The 14,434-nt window shown below is 47.5% G+C and overlaps 1 protein-coding gene across 1 annotated transcript; it reads left to right on the top strand.

The window, feature by feature from the left end:
• The first annotated feature begins 960 nt into the window (after nt 1–960).
• Nucleotides 961–12,359, top strand: SMIM1 (small integral membrane protein 1 (Vel blood group)). The gene is made up of 3 exons (XM_073656732.1): nt 961–1,225; nt 7,503–7,630; nt 8,700–12,359. Exons 2-3 carry the CDS (start codon nt 7,524–7,526, stop codon nt 8,830–8,832), a joined length of 240 nt encoding a protein of 79 aa, XP_073512833.1. The 5' UTR covers nt 961–1,225; nt 7,503–7,523; the 3' UTR covers nt 8,833–12,359.
• Nucleotides 12,360–14,434: the final 2,075 nt, after the last annotated feature.

The following is a 14,434-nucleotide window of genomic DNA, read 5'->3' as shown; positions in this document are numbered from 1 at the left end:
ATTTCAGTGATTATTGTGAGTTTTTCTTACTTTAACAGAAGGGTATCAACAATTTTGTCCATGTGCGTATATGAAGTGGATTTCTCTGATAATGTATATTACAAAGTTTCTTATTTTCACGGGCACTATTCAGTTATAAAATAAAAATTAAAACGAAGGTCACTGCGGTGAGTCCCTTCGTTGGCCCCCAAACTCACTCCTCTGCCCAGTCACACATGAAATTAACAACTTAACTATAACTCGGTTTAGCTAGGGCCATGCACTCTGGACTGCCCCTCTCCACGTGGACCCTTTGTACGTGATCTAGTAAAGAACAGTAACCATGTCATGTGCCGCCGGGCCTCTGTATGGTTGCTCTGCCCCTGCATTCAAGGTTTTTGGAGCGCACTGCAATTAAAGTAATTAGTGGTTGTGACTCAGCATGTTACAGATTTAGAAGTCCAAGAAAACGAAAAGAATAGCCTTAATAAAACAATAACCCGTATAGTGCCAAGCTCTTTTTGACTGTCATGACAACATAAAAAGTTTTGGTCTACTTTTGTAACTTTACTACCTTAAAAAAAATAATTTTGTTTTAATTCCAGAATAAAAGTAACTTCTTGTTTTTACTTTTGCATAGACTTAGCTATCGTAAATTATTATTTTTTTCTACCCAAATCTCCTCCCGTGCTGCACTTTTCCTCTAGAATACTCCTCACTAAAACTAACCTCTATATACTGATATTCAATGGCATTATCTAAAGCTACAATCCCTCATAATTACATCTGACCTGTCCACAAACATTTCTACTTTCTGTATCACAAGCGCTTTTCTTATTACACAGAACGTAAGGCGCCGTGGAATATGTTGGCGCTATATAAATAACACACAGTATACAATACTTCCATACACAGCTTAATAACTCAGGAAACTTTTCTCCCTCCCTCCTCCTGAGCCACATATTCACCCCCCCCTCCTCCAAATATCTTCCCATTCTTACACAACTCCTCCACTGCCGCTCTCAGGTTTACTATTGGCTTAAAGGCTGAAGTCTCATTTTTTTCCTCTCTTTTCGAAGGAAGAATTTGGATTTCTTCCAGAAAGGAACTAACTCCAGTCAGCTGAGCGGTGCATGGAGTCCTGTCATATGCATTGCAGCCCTGTGTTTTTGACCCAAGTTACAGAAGTGGCACAACCCTCGCCTTTCCTGCTGGGAGATACAGTCATCGGCCGAGGCCCAGGGTGGTGAGTTAGTATATGTTGTGTACGTGTCTGCTACTAGGGTATGAAATGTGAAGGAATGCCATCTGTTCCAGAAAGACGTCTCGCTTTAATGAGCAAGGAGCTGGACAAGTTCTATGTCATGGGGGGGGGTTTAGTAAAGTTTTGTAAGCTGACTGCAGAAAGTGAGTACATACGGTACATATAATACATGAGAGAGGAAAGGGATGGAGCCTGGAGAGGAACTGTAGGACTTGGTGAACCTACAAATGCAAGGTAGGATGGTCAACTGAGAACGACACATGTGGAAGAGATGGGGGGGAATGGAGAGTCTATCACCGAATGTGACCATACTTCCACCAATTGGGACGTATGTTGTAGACGTCCAATCTATGGGATATCCCAATAATGTCTGATAGTTGGAGGTCCCATATTACGTAGTTCTGAAAGTTAAAGGGACCCATTCACATTGTACACACAGTCTGATCTGTGGACAACACGGTATTGATAAGGAGAAGCTGAGCAGAATGATATATGGGTTTGTTGAAAAAATTTCAGCATAACTTGTATTTTATTCGTAGAAATCCCTGGTGTTTGTATGTAGGAGTCCAGTGGGTGGTCGTACTAGTGATTGACAGCTGTCTCTGCAGGCACAGTGATAGGGAGGACTGTCAATCACTAGTAGTGCCTCCCACTGGACTCAAACATACAAACACCAGGGATTTCAATGAAGAAAATGCAAGTTTTACTGAAAATTTTCCCACAAAAATGTATATCGATCTGATCAGCTCCTCCTGCTCTGTAACCTGCCTGCAGATCAGAGACCATATCCAACATGACAGGATCATTTACAGGAGGACACTCCTGTAAGATAACTCAAAGATATTAATGGAAAGGTCAACACCGCCTAATATCATGATAGGGGTACAACACCAACCTACCAGAGATTTAAGCTTGTGGATAAATGTCTGATGTGGGAAAAACTCTTAGACCATGTTCACATGGAGGTTTTTTTTGGAGCATTTCTTCTCCAAAATCCTCTTTAAATACTGCTTAAAGAACGCTTTTAAAACTCTTCCTATTCGTTTCTATGGGAAAGCCACTTTGCTCTTCTTATTAAGAGCTTTTTGAAATGTTTTTCCTAAAGAAGTTTTGATACAGACTCCTTAAGGGAAAAAAAAGTGCAAGTCATAAAAAAGTGTGTGTCACTTCTTTGATGGCATCCGCTCCAGACTAGGCACTGTCCAATCAAAAGGCGGCACAAAATGTTTCAGGAATAGAAAAAATCCTCCAAAAACTACTCTTCACCCCACCCAAAAATAACTTGTCTCTTCAAGCTGTAACTCCCGTAATGAACAATTTAGACCAGTGTTCCCCCAACCTGTGGATCTTCTGCTGCTGCAAAACTACAACTCCCATCATGCCCTTGCAACAGTTGAACAGTCTTGGGTTGGGTAACAGTAATTTGAGGTGGACACAAGTGGAGATGTGAAGATAAACTGATGGACTGAGTTTTGTTTTTTTGGGGTCTTTTCGGTCTCTGAAGCCAATGAATGTTTCCTCCTCTGGTTATTGGTGGATATGATGACTGGGGAGACTCCTCGACCTGTTGGTGCCTGGGAGATCTCACCTTTATGGACTTTCTGTATGTTCAAGTGTGAGCAAATACACTATAGACCAGACCATATAGATAGTATGCTTGTTCTTCTCGTTATTCTGTTCCCAGAGTTCAGGAAATTTATTTTGGTTTCCTGTCAATCTTTGAACTCCGCGCCAATCATAATAATCTACCAAACCATCTATTGACCACAATGTTCACTTTGCCGTCGCCTTTTATGTTTGATTTTATTGTTTGTATAGTTTATAAAGTAAAGTACGGAAGAAATGCCGACCATACAGGATATTATGGATGGAGGCTAAAACAATAGGGAGAGGTGTCTGACATGAGACGTGAGAGGATACCAGACAATGGAATATAGGCAAGGTGGGCAAAAGTATCACACCTCTTAATCACTGAATTCGGATTTTTCATTCAGGCTGCGTTCACATGTTGTAGCAGTGTTGCCCCTGGTGTATAACATCTGGCCCCATTTCCTTCTGGTGTATAACATCTAGCCCTCGCACCCCCCTCCCCGGTGTATAACATCCAGCCCCTCGCCCCCCCCTCCCCGGTGTATAACATCCAGACCCTGGCCCCCCCTCCCTGGTGTATAACATCCAGCCCCTCGCCCCCCCTCCCCGGTGTATAACATCCAGACCCTGGCCCCCCCTCCCTGGTGTATAACATCCAGACCCTGGCCCCCCCTCCCTGGTGTATAACATCCAGACCCTGGCCCCCCCTCCCTGGTGTATAACATCCAGCCCCTCGCCCCCCCTCCCCGGTGTATAACATCCAGACCCTGGCCCCCCCTCCCTGGTGTATAACATCCAGCCCTCGCCCCCCCCCTCTCTGGTGTATAACATCCAGCCCCTCGTCCCCCCTCCCCGGTGTATAACATCCAGACCTTGGCCCCCCTCCCCGGTGTATAACATCCAGCCCCTCGTCCCCCCTCCCCGGTGATAACATCCAGACTCTGGCCCCCCTCCCCGGTGTATAACATCCAGCCCTCGCCCTCCCTCCCCGGTGTATAACATCCAGCCCCTCGTCCCCCCTCCCCGGTGTATAACATCAAGACCTTGGCCCCCCCTCCCCGGTGTATAACATCCAGCCCCTCGCCCCCCCTCCCCGGTGTATTAAATCCAGCCCCTCGCCCCCCCCCTCCCCGGTGCATAACATCCAGCCCTCGCCCCCCCTCCCCTGTGTATAACATCCAGCCCCTCGCCCCCCTCCCCCGTGTATAACATCCGGCCCCTCGCCCTCCCCGGTGTATAACATCCAGCCCCTCGCCCCCCCTCCCCTGTGTATAACATCCAGCCCCTCGCCCCCCCTCCCCCGTGTATAACATCCAGCCCCTCGCCCCCCCTCCCGTGTATAACATCCGGCCCCTCGCCCTCCCCGGTGTATAACATCCGGCCCCTCGCCCTCCCTCCCCTGTGTATAACATCCAGCCCCTCGCCCCTCCTCCCCAGTGTATAACATCCAGCCCCTCGCCCAGGGGTGGATTAAGAGTAGCAAGGGCCCCGGGCAGTTTAGAAGGCACGGGCCCCACCCCACACACACACACACACACCTGATGTATCACGTGACATGTCACATGATCCCCTGTGATAGATCATGTGATAGTTCACGTGAAATTAATTTGGCACAATATTAATATATTAATTATAATAATTTTTTTTACATTAATTGTATGACTTAATATTGAGCACAATTAAGTATGCTGACAACCCTATATACAGTATGAGACCCTACACACAATATGAGCTGCCACAATCCTCCCATACACAGCAGGAGGCTGCACGTAGCCATCTATACACAGCAGGAGGCCGCACGTAGCCATCTATACACAGCAGGAGGCCGCACGTAGCCATCTATACACAGCGGAAGGCCGCACGTAGCCATCTATACACAGCGGGAGGCCACACGGCACCATCTATACACAACAGGGGGCTGCACGGTGCCATCTATACACAGCAGGGGGCCGCATGGCGCAATCTATACACAGTGGGAGGCCGCACGGCGCCCCCCAGATACAGCAGGAGGGCGCACGGCGCCCCCCCAGAGACAGCGGGAGGCCGCACGGCGCCCCCCCAGAGACAGCGGGAGGCCGCACGGCGCCCCGCCAGAGACAGCGGGAGGCCGCACGCAGTCACGCACACGCACACACAAACATATACAGACATATACATACATACACACATAAACACATTTGAAACACAAAAATACATATAAACAGACATCACACAATGATATCTGCACACACACACTCACTCACCATCCCCCGACTCCCATCGTCCAGCTCCTCACCGGTGGTAAGTAGCAGTGCAGGGTGCACACTGCGTGACGTCACACTAGCAGACCCGGCCGCGCACAGGGCCGTGTCTCCTAGCTGTGACGCGGCCGGCCCAGCACACAGGGAAGTTAACAGGTGCAGTGCTGGCCCGGCCGAAGAAGAAGCAGCAGCAGTGCGCAGCTGCTAGGGGAGCGGTCCGGGGGCCCCCCTCCTCTGCCTGCCGGTATTTTCCGCGGCGCCGCACATATTATAATGAGGGCAATCTGGCCATGAACCCCCCGGAGCCCTGGGCCCCCCAGAGCCCCGGGGCCCCAGGCGGTAGCCCAGAGTGCCCTCATTATAATCCGCCTATGCCCTCGCCCCCCCTCCCCTGTGTATAACATCCAGCCCCTCGCGCCCCCTCCCCGGTGTATAACATCCAGTCCCTGCCTTGCCCCCCTCCGGTGTAAAACATCTAACTCCTCGCCCCCCTATGCATCACATCTGGCCCCTCAAATCCCGGTGTATAATATCTGGCCCCTCACCCCCCTCTGGTGTACAAGATCTTGCCAGTTGCCTCCGGTGTATGACATCCGGCCCCTCACCCCCTTCCCCGTGTGTAACCTCTGGTCCCTCGCCTCACCTGGTGTATAACATCCAACCCCTCGCCCCCCTCGGTGTATAACATCTAGCCCCTTGCCCCCCTCCGGTGTAAAACATCTAACCCCTCGTTCCCCTATGCATCACATCTGGCCCCGCAAACCCTGGTGTATAATATCCAGCCCCTCACCCCCTTCCCCCATGTGTAACCTCCGGCCCCTCACCCCCTTCCCCCGTGTGTAACCTCCAGCCCCTCTCCTCACCTAGTGTATAACATCCAACCTCTTGCCCCCCCTCAGTGTATAACATCTAGCCCCTTATCCCCCTCCGATGTAAAACATCTAACCCCTCACCCCCCTATGCATCACATCTGGCCCCGCAAACCCCGGTGTATAATGTCCAGCCCCTCACCCCCTTCCCCCATGTGTAACCTCTGGCCCCTCACCGCCTTCCCCCGTGTGTAACTTCCAGCCCCTCTCCTCACCTGGTGTATAACATCCAACCTCTCGCCCCCCTCAGTGTATAACATCTAGCCCCTTATCCCCCTCCGTTGTAAAACATCTAACCCCTCATCCCCCTATGCATCACATCTGGTCCCCGCAAACCCCGGTGTATAATATCCAGCCCTTCACCCCCTTCCCCCATGTGTAACCTCCGGCCCCTCACCCCCTTCCCCCGTGTGTAACTTCCAGCCCCTCTCCTCACCTGGTGTATAACATCCAACCTCTCGCCATCCTCAGTGTATAACATCTAGCCCCTTATCCCCCTCCGATGTAAAACATCTAACCCCTCACCCCCCTATGCATCACATCTGGCCCCCGCAAACCCCGGTGTATAATATCCAGCCCCTCACCCCCTTCCCCCATGTGTAACCTCCGGCCCCTCACCCCCTTCCCCCGTGTGTAACCTCCAGCCCCTCTCCTCACCTGGTGTATAACATCCAACCTCTCGCCCCCCTCAGTGTATAACATCTAGCCCCTTATCTCCCTCCGATGTAAAACATCTAATCCCTCGTCCCCCTATGCATCACATCTGGCCCCGCAAACCCCGGTGTATAATATCCAGCCCCTCACCCCCTTCCCCTGTGTGTAACCTCTGGACCCTCGCCCCACCTGATGTATAACATCCGTATCTCTCTCCGCCTGTCTGTACTAACATGTAACAATGGCCAGTGGTGCAGAGCTCACTGATATCAGCATGGACCTGTTATAGGAGCCACCAGTGTAACAAGTCCATTCATGACATTTCTTACCTCCTGAATATTCCCCCATCACCTGTGATTGATATTATTGAGAAGTAGAAGGAAACACAGCAACTCAACCCCGAGGTGGAGACCCCGCAACGTTACAGAGCGGGGGGCTGAGTGCTGAGGAGCAGAGGGCAGAAAAGTTACCTACACTCTGCTGACTCCATAACTGCAGTCCTCCTCTGTTATTAACATCTGTGCAGAAACTGTGCCCCCACCCCCCCGGGAGCTTCATGGCAGAGCAGCTAATTGCGGCGTACATCACCAAGCACAATGCCTAGCGTCGGATGGAGTGGTGTAAAGCACATACTTTTGTCCATATAGTGTAGTTTATAAAACACAGCTCCTGTAATTAAGGTTCGTGCTCTGTAATTTGCTCATTCCTAAGGTTTTTACATAGGGCAACACCACCATCAGTCTCATTGTCTCTACAAAAGGGCAAAATGTCTCTATGAATCATCAAATGGGCAATCAAACAAATGCCATCTCAATTTTGGGTTTGTGGGAAAAAAGTTAAAAAAATGAGTCATAATAATCCAATTACTAGATTTCTTGATTTCTTATTGGGGTGCTTGTATTTCAGCTGCAGTTTGGCGGTCAGAGGATGCAGTCACAGGAGACTCCTGGCGTCCAGTACAGTCGGTGGAATGACAGAAACCAAGATGAAGTCAGTGTAAACACGTCTAACATAGAAGTGTCTACTTGGAGGAGGTGAGAACAATCAGGACCACCACAAGCCACCCTGCTGAAAACATTTCAAAGAGTCCATTTATGAATATGTGAAAGATAATGGAGCAGATCTCATTATGAGACCGTGTAAACTTGACTAAAATGCGCCACAAAACACCAGCGCGCGTGGTCACACCTCTCCGCTCAAAGCCGATCCCTTCTGAGTGATGCTCAAACACATAGGGTTCGATCCATAAGGGAGTTTTCACCATAATTCTGACTTAAAACGACTTGAAATGTGGCCATATTTTTACGCAACATAAAATTTGGCATTTTTACGCGAGTCCCAGATAGTTTTCCAAAGTGGATGGAGATAGGGAAAGGTGGACAGGTGACAAATCCCACCCAACAAATTCATCATGGGCTGGAGTAACATTTCTGGTACTTGTAAGGTGCCAAATTAATTAAGGAGGTGTTCTTAAGCTTGAAAGTTATCCCCTATACTGTGGATAAGGAATAACTCTTCAACTGCTTGGAGTCCAACCCATGTGGCTACCAACAATCCCGAGAAACAAGGCTCTGAAGAGTCCTGGTTGAATGGAGTGGTGGTCGATCTTGCACAATGTTGTTCTATTCATTCTTAATGGGTCTTCCGGAGATCGGGAGCTCTGCACTTGGCTGATATTCAGCACTCCCAATGGAATAAATGGAGTGCCAATGTGCATGATCAACCTATTCTCAAAATCGCTAGAGGCCATGGTGGTCGGACCCCCAGCAATTGGACACTTATACCTTATCCACAAGATAGGGCATAACTTTTAAACTTGAGAGCACCCCTTTAGGAGGCGCCTCCTCTAAATAAATTTGGAGCATTTAATTCCAGCACTTCCTTCATTAAGGCTAGTGTACAAAATGCCAGTTTTAATGAATTTGGGCCATATTAGTCTAAAACTAGACGCCCAAGTGTTGGACGCAACATTGCTCTTGTATCAAAATGGTGGACCCAAGACTTTAGGTATGACACACTTCTGCTCCACGGGAGGTTCCTATCCTGCACTGCCTTACTCATAATGAAGGGAGATTTACACAAATTGTCCATTTGTTTCCCCAGAGTCAACAATCTGCTATGCACAGGGAAGGTCAGGATCGCCATGAAGGTGGTGGCAGGACTTGCCTTGTTCTGGATTATTTTTATCATTGGCTACGTCACCGGTTATTATGTGCACAAATGCAAAAAGGTATAGAGTCCGCCATGCAGAAGAAGATATACTTACCATCCATAGTGAGAATGGCGCCCTCTGTCTGTGGGTGTGAGAAGCTACTGTATAACTCATCAAGAAAAGCTTTCAGAGTATTCTATGTATAGTTATATGTATGTAAATATCTTTTTTTTTTTTTTTTACTATTTTTACACAATACCGAAAGCTTTTCTAGAATTTTATATAGGAATTATTTATGGGGCACGGGTTGCAGTACGGTCCCAAAGTTTGATGCTACCCCATATCAGTAACTAAAAATGAAACACTTGCACTATATTTTTCTCAGGGGGAACTTTTTAAAACTGTCTTGCAAGAAATGGGGTTGCTAGATTTTTATTTCCATAGTCGCACCCATTCCCAGAAAAGAAAACCACGACCGATCCATATTCCGAACCTCTTAATGTGCCTCCAACAGTCAGGGCTCGGCATCAGTGCAATGAAAAAGCTTGACTGAGCTCTGCTTTTTGGGTAGTTCCAGGAGGCTTCTGCTGTACCGCAGAGATTTGCCCAACTGGTTCCGACTTTTTTTGCTACTTGCTTGTCGTGGTACCTTGTGTGTTGCTCACAATGAGACCCCATTCACTTGCGTTGCACCTTTTGACCTGTATTGCCGCCAAAATTGCTGTGTAGTCTTGAGCTAAAAGTCGTCATATTCACATCCAGGTCTGTAGAAACATCGGATCTGTAGAACAGATTTCCCTGAACATGTGGATGGAGTTACAAAAATTCTGCGCTGAAGTCAGGGCATACTGCACAGTAGCTTGATTAATTGTGGAAATACTTTGGGCTTTCAACACAGGTTTCACACTTTTCAATTTCTAGGATGAAAATTTGCTTCAGAATATGTGGATTTGTGCAAAACTTTGCCTTGAAATAAGCTGTGTGTGGATAGTAGCCTTAATCCAATATCTAAAACTTACTAAGCATCTAGTTTTAAAGCATAATCGCTTTTCTAATTAACTTTACTTGAAAATTCCCTACTGTTCCTCTATACGCTAAATCCCTCTGTCGATTTTTTTTAACTACCAGTTGTGTTCTGTTTGAGTCTCCTAATATGCACTGGGAATTCTCTTATCAGTAGGGCGGCGCTGCGATCACCACTCACAGGATCTTTCATCACCATTGATTTGAGACATCATCAGGGGGCTGGCGCTGCAGTCATTCCCCATAGCTTCTTTCACTACCATTGATCAGTGACATCATCAGGGAGCTGGTGCTGTGGTCACTCTCCACAGCTTCTCTCACCACCATTGATTTAGGACATCATCAGAGGGCAGGGGCATTTGGCACTCACCCAGCTTCTCTCACCACCATTAATTCGGGACATCATCAGGGTGCTGGCACTGCGGTCACTCTCCACAGCTTCTCTCACCACCGTTGATTCAAGACATCATCAGGATGCTGGTGTTGCAGTCACTCCCCACAATTTCTTTCACCACCAGTGAATTGGAACATCGTCAAGGGGTTGGCATTGAGTTTACTCCCCACAGCTTCTTTCATCACCATTGATTTGTGCTATCATCAGGTGGCTGGCGCTGCATTCATTCCCCACAGCTTCTCTCACCACCATTGATCAGGGACATCATCAGGAAGCTAGCGCCGCGGTTACTCTCCACAGCTTCTCTCACCACTATTGATAAGGGATATCATAAGAGAGCTGGCGCTGCGGTCACTCTCCACAGCTTCTCTCACCATTATTGATTGGGGACATCATCAGGAGGCTGGTGCTGCGGTCACTCACCACAGCTTCTCTCACTACCATTGATCCGGGACATCATCAGGGAGCTGGCACTGCAGACACTTCCCACCACTTCTTTCATCACCATTGATTCGGGACATCATCCGGGGGCAGGCGCTGCGGTCAGTCACCACAGCTTCTTTCACTACCGTTAATTCAAGACATCATCAGGATGCTGGTGTTGCAGTCACTCCACACAACTTCTTTCACCACCATTGAATTGGGACATCGTCAAGGGTTTGGCGCTAAGTTCACTCCCCACAGCTTCTTTCACCACCATTGATTTGCGACATCATCAGGGGGCTGGCGCAGCATTCATTTGCCACAGCTTCTTTCACCACCATTGATTTTACACATCATCAGGGGTTGGTGCTGCAATCACTCCCCACAGCTTCTCTCACCATCATTGATCAGGGACGTCATCAGGGAGCTGGAGATGCGGTCACTCTCCACAGCTTCTCTTACCACTATTGATCAGGGATATCATCAGGGAGCTGGCGCTGTGGTCACTCTCCACAGCTTCTTTCGCTACCATTGATCTCGGACATCATCAGAGGGCAGGCGCTGCAGTTACTCCAAACAGTTTGTTTCACTAGCATTGATCCGGGACATCATCAGGGGGCTGCAGTAATTCCACCACTTCTTTTATCGCCATTGATTCGGGACATTATCAGGGGGCAGATGCTAAGGTCACTCCCCACAGATTCTTTAACCACCTTTGATTTTGGACATCATCAGGGAGCTGTCACTGAGGTCACTCCCCAAAGCTTCTTACACCACCTTGAAATGGAACTTCATCTTGAGGCCGGCAGTGAAAGAAGCTGCGAGGAGTGAATGTAGCACCAGCCCCCTGGTGATGTCCCAAATCAATGGGGGTGAAAGAAGTTGTGGGGAGTAACCGCAGCACCAGCCCCCTGATGATGTCCCGATATGAGAATCCAATGCAGGTCAGGAGGCTCAAACAGAATGTCACCAGAAGTAAAGTTAAAAAATAGAGGGATTTGGTGTATAGAGGTAGGGAGTTTTCAAATCAAGTCAATTACAAAAGTGATTGTTTTAAAAATAGATACTTGGTAAATTTTAGGGATCGGACAACTCCTTTAAACATTATAACAAACACTAATTGTGTCAGCAGGATTTGGTCAAGATGACTTTCTCTGAATAATACGGAAATTAGAATTTTTTTTCAATTAACTGACGTGAAGTACAGATCTTGAACATGTTAAGTGGATAACCCCTTTAAGATAGAAGTAAACAGGTACTCCAGCACTAAACCAGTAAAAGCCCCTGCTGGGGTCCCTCTGCCCCCTTTAACAGCTGAACACTTACCAGGATATCCTCATTCCAGCACTCAGAACTGTGGCCATGTCTTACGGACAGGAACAGAAGCAGTCCTGCCATATCTCTACTGGTCTTTAATAGTATTTGTCTTCTCACATGGACCAGAGGGACTTTTTGGGTCCCCTTAGGCTTCAGGTTTCGGGTGTGACTGCAACCCCTGCACCTACTATAGTTTCGCTGCCCGAGCAGATGGACCCCCCAACCCTGCACTCATAGCGGGGTAGACGATGATTGCGTTACCCCTCACAAAAAACAAGGATATAGTGCTACTCTTGATTTGTACACCAGGGGACGAAGTAATGACATCACCAAATCATTGCATTGTGAGATTACATGTCACCTCTTACATATATTGTTTTCCTTTATTGTTTTCTGTCATTTTATTTTCAAATTCACGTTTTATGCACAAAGATCAATAAAGCTATTTTATTTCACATAAATGTCCTTTTAATGCGTTGATATGAATTCTTTAAAGGGCCGTCTAGGAAAGAGACATCGATAAAGTGATCAATTATTTCATATTTTCTCCCTCTTAAATGATCTATTAGAAATCTTTGATTTGGTCTCTCACTCTGGAGGACTTGTCCTGTCCAGCAGTGTGAGAGAAGAGTGTAATGCTTCATTTCTCCAGGTGGTGGTGCTGCAGGGAAGGTGACCACTTGCTGCGCACGATTCGCTCCCAGGTCACTGCTGATTAGTGTTGAGCCACCCCCATAGTGTTCGGGTTCGGTTCGGTTCGTAGAACACCGGGATGTTCGAGGAACTGTTCGTCGAACTGTTCGTCGAACACCTTAGAACACCGTTGAACACCGTTAAAACCAATGGCAGGCAAACAAAAACACATAGAAACACATAGAAAACACCTGCAAAGGTGTCCAAAAGCTGACAAACTGCTCAGAAGACACTCTCTTTAAAAAAGCCGGCCGGCAAATTCAGCAGCGGCATACACCGGTACCCGACAATTTAGACAAGAAGGAATAGAGCCTCACACATAGATTAGATAGATAGAAACATGTCAGTCACATATATATGAAGCACAGTGACAGTGTTGGTTACTGCACTTGTCATTTAGTGTAAAGGATTTATTAAAAAAAATATTAGTGTTTTCATGCACCGTCTCTTTAAAAAAGCCGGCCGGCAATTCAGCATCTGTACCCGACAATTTAGAACAGAAAGAATAGAGCTTCACACATAGATTAGATAGATAGAAACATGTCAGTCACATATATAATAAGTACAGTGATAGTGTTGCTTACTGTACTTGTCATTTAGTGTAAAGGATTTATTTAAAAAAATAATAGTGTTTTCATGCACTGTCTCTTTAAAAAAGCCGGCCGGCAATTCAGCAGCGGTACCCGACAATTTAGAACAGAAAGATAGAGCATCACACATAGATTAGATAGATAGAAACATGTCAGTCACATATATATGAAGTACAGTGATAGTGTTGGTTACTGTACTTGTCATTTAGTATTAAAATAAAGGATTTATTATTAAAAAAATTGGCGTGGGGTTCCCCTTAATTTTAGGCTCTAGCGGAGGTTAAGCAGACGGCTGGGGCAGATGTTTGAAGCCTGGGAAGGGGGTAATACCCACGGAGCTTCCCAGGCTACTAATATCAGCCCCCAGCTGAATACATAGCCTTTACTAGCTATTAAAATGGGGGACCCCCCCAAAAAAATGACGTGGGGTCCCCCCTAATTTAATAGCTAGCAAAGGCTAGGCAGACAGCTGGGGGCTGATATTAATAGCCCAGGAAGGGAGCCATGAATATTGGCCCCCTCCCAGGCTAGAAACACCAGCCGTCAGCCGCCCCAGAAATGGCGCATTCATAGGATGCGCCAATTCTGGCACTTAGCCTCGCTCTTCCACGCTGCCCTGGTGCGGTGGCAGGGGGTAATAGGGTTGGGGTTGATGTCAGCTTATAATGCCAGCTGACATCAAGCCCAGGTTAGTAATGGAGAGGCGTCTATAAGACACCCCCATTACTAACCCCATAGTCAAAGTTAAAAAAAACACAAACACCCAGAATAAAGTCCTTTAATTGAAATAAAGACACAATCCTTTATTGTTCTAAATTAAACCATACTTACCATCACGCCCATTCCAGCTGAAGCCAACGATCTCCTGCAATAAAAGAAAAATAATAAAGCAACCTCATCCTTACCTTTCCATGGTTCCCACGACAGCTTCAGCTCTGCTACATCGAGATGACAGGCTGGACCGCAGCAGAACGCTGCCATCCAGCCTGTCATCCCGCAGACACTGAGAAGCGCAGGCTTGCTTGCGCTGCTCAGCGTCTCTCTGTGACGACATCCAGATGAGCCGAGTTCATGTCCAATGAACTCGGCTCACCTCATGCACGTCACTGACAGCGTGGGAAAATTCTCACGCTGAAGCGCTGTTTGCAGGAGAATTTTCCCACGCTGTCAGTGACGTGCAGGAGGTGAGCTGAGTTCATTGGACATGAGCTCACCTCATGCACATCACTGACAGCGTGGGAGAATT

Source organism: Phyllobates terribilis, unplaced genomic scaffold, assembly GCF_046119375.1.
Source record: "Phyllobates terribilis strain yellow unplaced genomic scaffold, ASM4611937v1 Scaffold_12__6_contigs__length_324123572, whole genome shotgun sequence".
Taxonomy (NCBI): Eukaryota; Metazoa; Chordata; class Amphibia; order Anura; family Dendrobatidae; genus Phyllobates; species Phyllobates terribilis.
The sequence above is the reverse complement of the archived record's forward strand: the minus strand, read 5'-3'. Positions and strand labels throughout refer to the sequence as shown.

What these genes read in the sequence shown, in the direction of transcription:
- SMIM1 (XM_073656732.1), top strand. Translation starts at nt 7,524, where the DNA reads ATGCAGTCACAGGAGACTCCTGGCGTCCAGTACAGTCGGTGGAATGAC. An exon ending in GAAGTGTCTACTTGGAGGAG is followed by an intron (nt 7,631 to 8,699) that starts GTGAGAACAATC and finishes TTGTTTCCCCAG; the next exon opens with AGTCAACAATCTGCTATGCA.